Here is a 12,112-nt window from a genome sequence, read left to right as displayed (position 1 = left end):
ATTTCGGATAAATGGCTGTCCAGTCTCTTCTTAACAACCTTCGGTGACGAAGCCCCCATAACGTCTGGTGGCAAGCAGTTCCACTGGTTAATTGTCCTCAGTGTTAGGAAATTCCTAACACCGAAGGTTGTGGTCCCTATTTTTCTACTTGCATTTTTTACGTGCTTTCGAACTGCTAGGTTGGCAGAAGCTGGGACGAGTAACAGGCGCTCACTCTGTTACGCGGCACTCGGGATTCGACCCGCCAAACTGCCGACCTTCTGATCGACAAGCTCAGCGTCCTAACCCACTGAGCCAAAAGCTTTCTATCACAAGACACACAAGCCACCCGGTACGTGTCAAGGAAGAGTCACATGAGGGTCACGTTACTCAATCAGCCTTGGTTTTAACTCCAGATTAAACCTGATCCAGAAACGGTTTCACAGCCACCATTGAATTTCAACACCAAAAGGCTTGCCGGTTCCCCATAGGGAAATCCCAGCTAATCCTGAATTTGCAACACTTCATTTAGTGCAGGGGTAAGCCACCTTGGCTCTTTTACGACTCGTGGACTTCAACTCCCAGAATTCCTGAGCCAGCATGGGGGAACTATGGCCTCTTTATGACTCGTGGACTTCAACTCCCAGAATTCCTGAGCCAGCATGGGGGAACCATGGCCCCTTCATGACTGGTGGACTTCAACTCCCAGAATTCCTGAGCCAGCCTGGCTCAGCGTAGAAACCTCTCCTTTTCCCCTCAGCATGGCTGGCTCAGGAATTCTGGGAGTTGAAGTCCACAAGTCATAAAAGGACCAAGGTTGCCTACCCCTGATTTAGTGTGACATCAGCGCTGGAAAAAGCGAATTAATGTTGAAATAAGAGAGATTTTGGTTACTAAATTTAAGACAGCCGGAAATTAATAGAAAATAAGAACGTTATACTGTATTATTAATTAGTTGGTGTATAATGGTTAACCTGGCTTCCCCCATGGATTTTGTTTGTCAGAAAGGTCACCAAAGGGGATCCACATGATCCCAAAGGTCATAAATATGAGTCAGTTGGCAAGCCTCTGAATTTTGATCACATGACCAGGGGGGAATGATGCAACGGTTGTTAAGTGTGAAAATGGGTCATGAGTCATTTATTTTAATGCTGTTGTAACTTTGGGTCACTAAGCTTCAGCATTACTAAAACACAACAAGGTTTTTTCTGCCTCCGTCACTGTGCGAGAACGACTGTGGCGTAACACCGCATTTCTCAATCTCAGCCAAGTGAAGAGGGGTGGACTTCAAGTCCCAGAATTCCCCCAGCCAGCATGCCGGCTGGAGGAATTCTGGGAGTTGAAGTCCATCCCTCTTCACCTGGCCCAGGTTGAGACAAGACAGCTGTGGTGATTTGGCTCTAATGGCAGCAACGGCTTTTTCAAGGCCAAAGGAGCCCCAGGTGTGATCCGGTGAGGCCTTTCCTGGATGAGTCATTTGGGAGGGGGAGGGGGAAGGAGGTGGTGTAGAAGCAAATAAAGGAAGGGGGAGGGGAATTAAAAATAAATCTCAGCTCCTCATTAAGAGGAGCCAATAGAACCTCCTTGGCCAGAAGCAGCATATCTTACTGGGCCCTTCTAATGATATTTCCAGGCTCCGTTCACCTCCCCCCAAAGGGGAGATCTGAGGGTGGGACTACATCTCCCAGGATCCACAGTTGGCCTACCTTTTAGGGAGGGGGACATGAAGCCTCCTCTTTCTTCCTCTCCCTCCCTTCTCTTTCTCCCTCTCCTCCCCCTCCCTCCCCTTCCCTCCCCACTCCCTCCTTCTCCCCCTTCCTCCCTCCCCCTCTCTCCCTTCTTTTACCACTTCCTCCCCCCTCTCCTTCTCCCCCCTCCCTCCCTCTCCCCTCTCCCTCCTTCTCTTCCTCTCCACCTTCTCCCCTTCCCTCCCTCTCCCCATTTCTTTCCCTCCCCATCTCCTTCTCTTCCTCCCCACCTTCTCCCCCTCTCCCTCTCCCTCCCTTCCCCTCTCTCCCTCCTCTTTTTCTCTCCCTCTCCTCCCCCTCCCTCTCCCTCCATCCCCTTCCCTTCTTGTCTCCCCACTCCCTTCTTCTCCCTCTCCCTCTCTTTTTTACCCCTTCCTCCCCCCTCTCTCCTTCTCCTCCTCCCTCCCTCTCCCTCCTTCTCTCTTCCTCCCCACCTTCTCCCCTTCCCTCCCTCTCGTCTCCTTCCCTCCCCTTTTTCTCTCCCTCTCCTCCCCCCTTCCTTTCTCCCCTTCCCTTCTTGTCTCTCCATTCCCTCCTTCTCCCCCCCTCCCTCCCTCCCCCTTCTTTTACCCTTCCTCCCCCTCTCTCTTCCTCCCCCCTCTCTCCTCCCCCCTCCCTCTCTCTCTTCCTCCCCACCTTCTCCCCTTCCCTCCCTCTCCCCATTTCTTTCCCTCCCCCTCTTCTTCTCTCTTCCTCCCCACCTTCTCCCCTTCCCTCCCTCTCCCCATTTCTTTCCCTCCCCCTCTTCTTCTCTCTTCCTCCCCACCTTCTCCCCTTCCCTCCCTCTCCCCATTTCTTTCCCTCCCCCTCTTCTTCTCTCTTCCTCCCCACCTTCTCCCCTTCCCTCCCTCTCCCTCTCTGCCTCTCCCTCCCCCCTCTCTCTCTCCCTCCCCTCTTTTTCTCTCTCTCCCTCCCTCCCTCTCTCCCCCCGGCTGGCTGGGAAGAGGGGCGCTTTGAAGCCCCCGCCGAGAGCGATGGGGCGTTGTAGTCCACCCCGTCGACGTCCGCCGGGAACCATGGGCTGCCTGGGGCGACCCCTGGTGCGGGGCGGACGGGCGGGAGACGGTGGGCAAGGCAGTCCCGCGGCCCTCCCGGGTTACCTTGGCTCTGGCCCGGCCGGCCTTGCTCCGGCTGCGGGGCTTGACCGCCTCCGCCATCCGCCCGTCCGTCCGTCGCTGCCCTCCGCCTCCCGCCGGCTTGTTGTTCCTGCGGAGCCCGGCCGGGGTCACGTGAGCCAAGGGGCGGGGCCCCGCGACGCAGCCAAGGGCAGAGGAGCCGCCCGCGTCCAATCGGAGGAGGAGGTGGCTCCTCCGGAGGCGTAGCCACGCCCACCTCCCAGCGTAGCCACGCCCGCCTGGTTATTTCCTCCTCCCCCCCCGCCCCGCTCTCAGAGAGCCGGGAAATGGACTTCAACTCCCAGAATCCTCCAGCCGGAAGAGGTGAAGTCTGAACGCCGAATTCGGAGCAGAGCGTCGCGGGAGTTGAAGTCCAAACCTCTGGCGGGCTTCTGAGATGCAGAAACGCGGCTAAAAGCAGCCCCTAGAAGAGAATGGCCTAGGCCAGGGGTCTTCAAACTTGGCCCTTTTATGACTTGTGGACTTCAACTCCCAGAATTCCTCAGCCAGCTGGCTGAGGAATTCTGGGAGTTGAAGTCCACAAGTCATAAAAGGGCCAAGTTTGAAGACCCCTGGCCTAGGAGGCTGGAGATGCTCCCCTGTTTTAAGCGCACCCTCGAGAGGTGGGGGTGGGCAGAGGAAAGTGGCAGCAGCTCGCAGGCTTCTGCTTATTGGAACAGCACAGCAAATGGCAAGGGCTGCTTGGATGGGAGACCACCAGGAAATCCCACCAGGCCAGGCTAGTTCATTTGTAAACATCCCAGGGGAAGACGTGGGAAATTGTTTGCGTTCTCTTTCCGTGGGGGGGGGGGCAGCGGGGACACCCTGGATTGTCCCTAAACTCCCCAGAAGTCGACTGGAGTTTATTTTTTTTTTTATTTTAATCCCATTTATATCCCGCCCTTCTCCGAAGACTCAGGGCGGCTTACAATTTAAGCACAAACCAATGTGCTTAGCAATAGCCTTCATTCTATGTATAGGTAAAGGTAAAGGTTCCCCCGCACATGTGTGCTAGTCGTTTCCGACTATAGGGGCCGGTGCTCATCTCCGTTTCAAAGCCGAAGAGCCAACGCTTGTCCGAGGACGTCTCCATGGTCATGTGGCCGGCATGACTAGACGCCAAAGGCACACGGAACGCTGTTCCCTTCCCACCAGAGTGGTCCCTATTTTTCTACTTGCATTTTTATGTGCTTTTGGACTGCTAGGTTGGCAGAAGCTGGGACGAGTAACAGGTGCTCACTCTGTTACACGGCACTCGGGATTCGACCCGCCAAACTGCCGACCTTCTGATCAACAAGCTCAGCGTCCTAACCCACTGAGCCACCACGTCCCTTCATTCTATGTATATGCCTGCTTATTTGAAGACAAATCGGTTTCTCTTTCATCTTTGGCCCCACCCTGGGCTTTCTGAGACTGCAGAGAGCAGAATTACAGACCTGGAAGGGACTCTTGGAGGTCTTCTAGTCCAACCCACTGCTCAGGCAGCAGACTCTTATGCCAGGGGTCTCCGACCACTTTAGACTCGTGGACTTCAACTCCCAGCATTCCTCAGCCAGTCATGCTGGCTAGGGAATTCTGGGAATTGAAGTCCACGAGTCTTTAAAAGTCGTTAAGATTGGAGATCCCTGCCCTGTGGCCATTCCAGACAATGGAGGCAATGCAGGACTGTGCCTTTCGTGAATGCACGCAAATGGGAGGAAAGCAATGAAAAAAAATGATCTTTGCCTGGGTTTTGAAATGTGAATGTTGTTTATTTGCCACGATGAGTGAGAGCGGCTTCTCTTTCGGGATTCTGCACTCGCAAACTGGCACCGAGTTGCTCCTCTGCACTTTTTAAAAATCTACCGGCTTTTCTCCTCCACCAGTCAACCATGGAGGAAGTGAGTCCGGCGAAGTCATAAACATTGCAACGTGGAACAGCGACCCCTGGCGGCTAGGGCGGGAAGGCAAAGCCGTGTTTCTAAACTTGTATTCGGATTTGAGCCCTTGCCTTTGCAAATCCTTAATGCGCAGTTTTCTAGTCCTCACTGAACTCGTCTATTTTCTCGAGCTATATAAATTCCCAGCCAAATCCTCAGCCAATAACACATTTGGAGGGAACTAGTTTAGGGAAAAAGGGACGCGGTGGCTCAGTGAGTTAGGATGCTGAGCTTGTCGATCAGAAGATCGGCAGTTTGGCGGGTCAAATCTCGAGTGCTGCGTAACAGAGTGAGCGCCTGTTACTCGTCCCAGCTTCTGCCAACCTAGCAGTTCGAAAGCACATAAAAATGCAAGTAGAAAAACAGGGACCACTCCGGTGGGAAGGGAACAGCGTTCCGTGCGCCTTTGGCATCCAGTCATGCCGGCCACATGACCACGGAGACGTCCTTGGACAAGCGCTGGCTCTTCGGCTTTGAAATGGAGATGAGCACCGGCCCCTAGAGTTGGAAACGACTAGCACGCATGTGCGGGGTACCTTTACCTTTAGTTTAGGGAAAACACATCGTCAAACCCACTGCTTGGATAACTGGAGCTTTTTAAGAAGAGACTAGAGATAGTCACTTGTCTGAGATGATATAAGTTGCTTCTCTCTTTGTTCAGTTTCCGACCATTGTTTCTTGTCCTTCCCTCTCGTGCTTTGGAGAACAATTTGGTCCCCTCCTTTCTGTGACAGCCCCTTAAATATTGGGATATCACGGCACCCGTTTCTTCTTTTCATTAGACTAGCCAAACCCAATGCACATTCAATTTATTTTTTCAGCCTTCTCCAGTAATCTACCATATCCCTAAAGACCACCCTATTTTTCCTTCTGTAGGAAGTCAGCCCCCACCCCCAGAGAAAGAAATATTTTTGGAAATATTTAAAAGACAGAATATATTTCTCTAATGGATTTAAAAGGCAGAAAGCAACCCATACACATACCCCCAAGTCTCTCCTATCCCAAGCAGAAACCAAGTCTGCAGAATTGCAGATGTGATAATGTTGTCAGAAAGACCGGGGCCAGGAAACTGGGATTAGGAAGAAAGATCCCTAGAACCAACAACGTCACACCAAAAATCTAAGAGTCATCAGCCCCAGCCCCAGGGAAGCAGGATACGACCTTTGGGACATAATAGGATTAACCCACCACCATCAGAATACCAGAAGGCACACTCAGACTCAGGTCAAAGTTCACGCCACAGGAACAACTCCAAACAAAAGGCTCCAGAGGGTATAAAAACCCACTCCCTACATGTGCTCGATCTCTTTTCTTCCAGAGCCATCTTCCTGTCTGGCTCTCCTCTTCAATAAACTGCAGCCTTCTTCCTAAAGCAGTCGCCATGTTGTTTATTCCCAGCTTGGACTGAACCCTGATGAAGACTTTCCCTTCATTGCTTCCATGCACTGAGTTCAAAGCCAACAACTGGGGGGAAAAACGCTATACAACTGGAAAAAAGCTTCCTAAGTTAACAGAGCCCAGTCTGTGCCCAATAAGGCAGTTGTCACATCAAGGACACAGGTTTATATTAATTGCTTATTTATTTATCTCCTATATTATAAGCCCTCAGAATTCTTCTTCACAGAGTAGAATATTACGGTAGAAATAGGTAAAAGGTAAAGCTTCCCCCATACATGCGTGCTAGTCGTTTCTGACTCTAGGGGCCCGTGCTCATCTCCATTTCAAAGCCGAAGAGCCAGCGCTTGTCCAAAGACGTCTCCGTGGTCATGTGGCCGGCATGACTAGACGCCAAAGGCGCACGGAACGCTGTTACCTTCCCACCGTAGTGGTCCCTATTTTTCTACTTGCATTTTTACGTGCTTTTGAACTGCTAGGTTGGCAGAAGCTGGGACGAGTAACAGGCGCTCACTCTTGTTACGCGGCACTTGGGATTCCACCCGCCAAACTGCCGACCTTCTGATCGACAAGCTCAGCGTCCTAACCCACTGAGCCACCGCGTCCCTACAGTAGAAATAGGGTAGGATTAAAAATATTGATGACCAAAAAAAAAAAGGCAGAAATCCCACAACAGTCTGCTTTGGATTCCAGAAGCTTCCGTGAATGAGTACTACAGCTACCACACATTTTCTGTCCCTTTTAATCATGAGGACTAGAGCCTTGCTTTTAACTAAAAGGGGAGCTTCTCAGGCAGCCGACTCGGCACCATCACAATTCAAAAGTCCAGAAGGAGAAGAATTAGCCTGAATGTTACGGCTGTTCCCACACACAGATTCCCCAGTCATTTGCAGACCAATAAGTTTTTAATTCTTATTGCTTAACAAATCAGGAAGAGTCCATTTGCTCTACATTTCACCGGATTTTGAGCAAACTAAAAAAAAGGGAAGGCAATCAGAACTCTATAAGCTTTCCCACCACTCTCTAACATAATTAAGTAAGATCCAAGAATTAAGGCTAATATCCTGGGATTGTCTTGATCCCTCCTCACAACCACCCTGTGAGGTAGGTCAGGCAGAAACTACAATGTTTCCCAAGAAACCCACTTTCCAGGTAATTCTCACGTATGTTTAATTCTTCAGATGTCACACACCCCTCCCCTGCTACTAATGAAAAAGGCAGGGGTCCAAATATGTGGTCAAAAAAAAAGGTAAACTTGTGGGTCTAAGGATGCAGTGGATGCTACGGCTCCCATCTTGACTTTTTCCGGCCACGTCCTGTGAACACCCCTGCAGGGGTTTTCTCCCTTCCTTCAAAGGAATAAAACAACAGAATAATCTGCAGAGAAAATTTGGAGAAGTGGATTGAGACAGCTTTTAAAATGGCTGCCATTTCATTTCCTCATAGAGGTATCGTCCAAGGAAAGATTCCGAGACCTAGAGAGAAGAAAAAGATCAAAGAATGAGGGGAAAAAACGCAGACTGGATCCATCTACGGATAATCCTCGGTTTACGACCACGAGTGAGCCACAAATTTCTGTTGCTAAGTGAGGCATTTGTTAAGTGAGTTTTGCCCCAGTCTACGACCTTCCTCGCCGCAGTCCTTAAGCGAATCACTGCAGTTGTTAAGTTAGTAACACGGCTGTTAAGTGAATCTGGCTTCCCCCCATTGACTTCGCTTGTTGCAAGAGGGGATCACCTGACCCCTCCGGGACATACTGCGACCGTCATAAATATGAGTCAGTGACCAAGTGTCTGAATTTTGATCACGTGACCACGGGGAGGCTGCAACTGTCGTAAGTGTGAAAAATGGTCATAAGTCATTTTTTCCCAGTGCCGTTGTAACTTGGAACAGTCACCATACCAACTGTTATAAGTCGAGGACTGCGTGTAAGCCAAGATCTGTTTAACTGTGATTTGCTGATTAAAACACAACTTATAACTCTGTGGTAAGCCAAGATTCACGCTTCCAAATTGTGAGAGTTGTAATAAGGTAAGCCCAGATCGAGCAAACCTTAATCTGGGGAGATTAATATGATATGTTAATTTATGTCTTACCTTCTTGCATTAACCTAGCAATACTCTTTGTAAGCTATGGTTTATGACTGAGGGACTAGTGCAGTGACGGCGAACCTTTTAGAGACCGAGTGCCCAAACTGCAACCCCAAACCCACTTATTTATCGCAAAGTGCCAACACGGCAATTTAACCTGAATACTGAGGTTTTAGTTTAGAAAAAACAATTCACACGTTAACATCTTTTGTCTTAAAAGAAAAAACACAATAAGAAAGCTTTCAATTATACCAACAACTTTTTACTGAAAGGTAAAAGTTTGCATTTGGCATGCTTTGGAACAATTAATGTGATTTTTGCTGTTGCATGCATGCTGATAATTTGTCTAATCTCGGCTCATACTTTGTAAGTTTGAGAGCAACACATGCAGCACTCAGGTCATCTCTTAGTCTGTTTCTGGTGTCAGATTTGATATAATTCAAAGCTGAAAACAGCACGCTCGCTCCGGAGGCATGCTTTGGCTAGGAAGGGCTTGAGAAATGGCTTTTTTCTGCAGAAACTTAGCCAAAGAGCGAGGCACGCGTGCCCACAGAGAGGGCTCCGAGTGCCCCCTCTGACACGCCTGCCATAGGTTCACCACCACAGGACTAGTGTACCATCAGCAAATCTTGTTTATTCGCACTTAAGAATAGCCAAAGTATAACTGTGAGCTAATCCATGACTTAACACATTTCAATCCTGGCAGCTTTTAAGAGGCGTGGACTTCAGCTCCCAGAATTCCTCAGCCAGCATGAAAAACTTGAGGCTTTTAAGAAGAGATTGGACAACCATTTGTCTGAACTGGTATCGGATTTCCCGTGTAAGCAGGGGGGGTTGGACTAAAAGGCCTTGAAGGTCCCTTCTGATGCTGTTATTCTGTTTTACATGGCTGGGGAATTCTGGGAATTGAAGTCCATCCATCTTAAAGTCACCAAGATTGAAAGACACTACCTTAAGATGTTGTATAAACACAGAGATATTCTGTATTATTCTATTCCAATGATATGCTTAATTAGACAGGCACTTTAAGTTCCTTTTCTAAATGACAAAACTTACCATCTCTGGGCTAGTGAGGATGAATTACGCTATACCCATCCACAGAAGCGTAGTTAGCTTCCCCTATAAAAACAAAGGTTACAGTTATTAATCCATAGAGTAAAACAGGGGTCTTCCAACCTGGCCCTTTTATGACTTGTGGACTTCAACTCCCAGAATTCCTCAGCCAGGCATGCTGGCTGAGGAATTCTGGGAGTTGAAGTCCACAAGTCATAAAAGGGCCAAGTTGGAAGACCCCTGGAGTAAAATGTCTGAATCCAAATTTAAAATGGCAAAAACTCTCCTTGATTAACCGCCAATTTGGGTAGGAACAAAAGTTATCATTTAGGAAATGTCAGACAGGTGTAAAGTCTGCTGATTAAGATAAGGAGATTCCCAAAAAGTTTATTGCAAGCAGCTGGAGACAATTCAAGTCAAGATCAGAAATTACCCATTATCATGTAAGCATCCAAAATTAACCCTTCCCTCCATTTAAGGGGCTCTTTGTCCAAAATGCAGGTAGTCCTCAATTTTTAATAATAACAACAACAACAACAACAACAACAAAAAGTTGGAAGGCACCTTGGAGGTCATCTAGTCCAACCCCCTGCTCAGGCAGGAAACCCTATACCATTTCAGATAAACGGCTGTCCAGTCTCTTCTTAAAAACGTCCAGTGTTGGAGCATTGACCGTTTCTGGAGGCAGGTTGTTCCACCGGTTAATTGTTCTGTCAGGAAATTTCTCCTTAGTTCCAGGTTGCTTCCCTCCTTGATGAGTTTCCATCCGTTGCTTCTTGTCCTGCCTTCTTCAGGGGCTTTGGAGAATAGCTTGACTCTCTCTTCTTTGGGGCAGCCCCTAAGATACTGGAAGACGGCTATCATGTCCCCCCTCGTCCTTCTCTTCATTAAACTGGACATATCCAATTCCAGCAACCGTCCTTTATATGTTTTAGCCTCCAGTCCCCTGATCCTCTTTGTTGCTCTTCTCTGCACAAGTTATTATGGCTGTTTAGCAGGTCATCATGGACCAATCCTGATTTTATGACATTTTTTGCAGCGGTTCCTAAATGAATCGCCATGGTCATTAAGGGAACCCGTGATGGTTAACGGAAGTCATTGTCATGGACATTTTTTTTGCTGGAAACTAGAAGTCAATGCTAACTTCCAGCAAAACACACACACACACACACACACACACAAATGTAATCCACGATCACGATTGTGGGATGCTGCAAATGGTCATAAATGTGAGCTGATGGCTGAGTGGTCAAAATGTGATCACATGCTCACAGAAAGGCAGCCGTTGGAACTTAAGACTCTGGGTCATAAAAAGTAACCTGGCGGGGGGCGGGGGGGCAGGGGGTGACTGTCATAAGTAGAGGACTACCTGTATCGGAGATTTTCATGCCCGTTTCCCATAACGCTGGGGAAAAGCAGAGGGGGATGGGGAAACTAAATCTCTGTCTTCCCCCTTTCACAAGGTTCCCTTCGCTCAATTTCCAATTTTAAACAAGGCTGGAATTCTGCTTCAAAGTTCTCCCTCTGCAGTCCCCAAATTAGCAGATGAATAACAGAATAACAGAGTTGGAAGATACCTTGGAGGTCATCTAGTCCAACCCCCTGCTCAGGCAGGAAACCCTATACCATTTCAGATAAACGGCTGTCCAGTCTCTTCTTAAAAACGTCCAGTGTTGGAGCATTCACCGCTTCTGGAGGCAGGTGGTTCCACTGGTTAATTGTTCTGACTGTGAGGAAGTTTCTCCTTAGTTCCAGGTTGCTTCTCTCCTTGATGAGTTTTCATCCGTTGCTTCTTGTCCTGCCTTCAGGGGCTTTGGAGAACAGCTTGACTCCCTCTTCTTTGGGGCAGCCCCTGAGATACTGGAACACTGCTATTATGTCATGCCTCATCCTTCGCTTCATTAGACTAGACATACCCAATTCCAGCAACCGTTCTTTGTATGTTTTAGTCTCCAGTCCCCTGATCATCTTTGTCGCTCTTCTCTGCACTCTTTCTAGAGTCTCAACATCTTTTTTACATCGTGGTGACCAAAACTGGCTGCAGGATTCCAAGCGTGGCCTTACCAAGGCCTTGTAAAGTGGTATTAACACTTGATGTGATTTCTATTCCATTCCATTCCATTCCATTCCATTCCATTCCATTCCATTCCAATCTATTCTATTCTATTCTATTCTATTCTATTCTATTCTATTCTATTCTATTCTATTCTATTCTATTCCATTCCATTCCATTCCATTCCATTTTATTCTATTCTATTCTATTCTATTCTATTCTATTCTATTCTATTCTATTCTATTCTATTCTATTCTATTCTATTCTATTCCATTCCATTCCATTCCATTCCATTCCATTCCATTCCATTCCATTCCATTCTATTCTATTCTATTCTATTCTATTCTATTCTATTCTATTCTATTCTATTCTATTCTATTCTATGCCATTCCATTCTGTTCTAGTTCCATTCCATCGCTTCCTATTCCTGTTAATGCAGAGGTGTAGAATTGTGCAAAAAAATGGGGACACACCAGGGGTGCAAGGTTTACTTACCTGCTTCACTGGGAGGGATGGGCATCTGGGGTCTCCTGCAGGGGAGAAGAGGTGAAGGTAAATCAGTCCAACCCAACTTCAGACACCTTCAGTCAACTTGGTCGAGGCCAAGCACAGCAAAATAACGCTTAACAGAGGACATGGCCACTAAATACAGGCAGTCCTCCAATTATGACCCAAAATTTCCATTGCAAAGCGAGACAGCTATTCATTGAGTTTTGCCCCATTATATGACTTTTCCTGCTGCAGCCGTTCAGTGAATCCC

The 12,112-nt window shown here is 48.1% G+C and overlaps 1 protein-coding gene across 2 annotated transcripts in view; it reads right to left on the bottom strand.

The window, feature by feature from the left end:
- Window positions 1–6,749: 6,749 nt before the first annotated feature.
- The window catches only part of PSTPIP2 (proline-serine-threonine phosphatase interacting protein 2), a 53,629-nt gene continuing 48,266 nt past the window's right edge, over window positions 6,750–12,112 (bottom strand). Inside the window, exons 13-15 of one of the 2 annotated variants that reach the window (XM_083354889.1) lie at window positions 11,848–11,882; window positions 9,303–9,365; window positions 6,750–7,631 (exon numbers count right to left, since the gene is read on the bottom strand). In XM_083354889.1, coding sequence (XP_083211015.1) covers window positions 9,327–9,365; window positions 11,848–11,882 — 74 coding nt within the window. In that variant the 3' untranslated portion in view covers window positions 6,750–7,631; window positions 9,303–9,326. The remainder of the gene's footprint in view (window positions 7,632–9,302; window positions 9,366–11,847; window positions 11,883–12,112) is intronic. The other variant, XM_083354888.1, reaches the window with a different exon arrangement.

This window comes from Vipera ursinii, assembly GCF_947247035.1.
Source record: "Vipera ursinii genome assembly, chromosome: 2".
Taxonomy (NCBI): domain Eukaryota; kingdom Metazoa; phylum Chordata; class Lepidosauria; order Squamata; family Viperidae; genus Vipera; species Vipera ursinii.
Note: the sequence above shows the minus strand (reverse complement) of the source record. Positions and strands in the feature narration are given on the sequence as shown.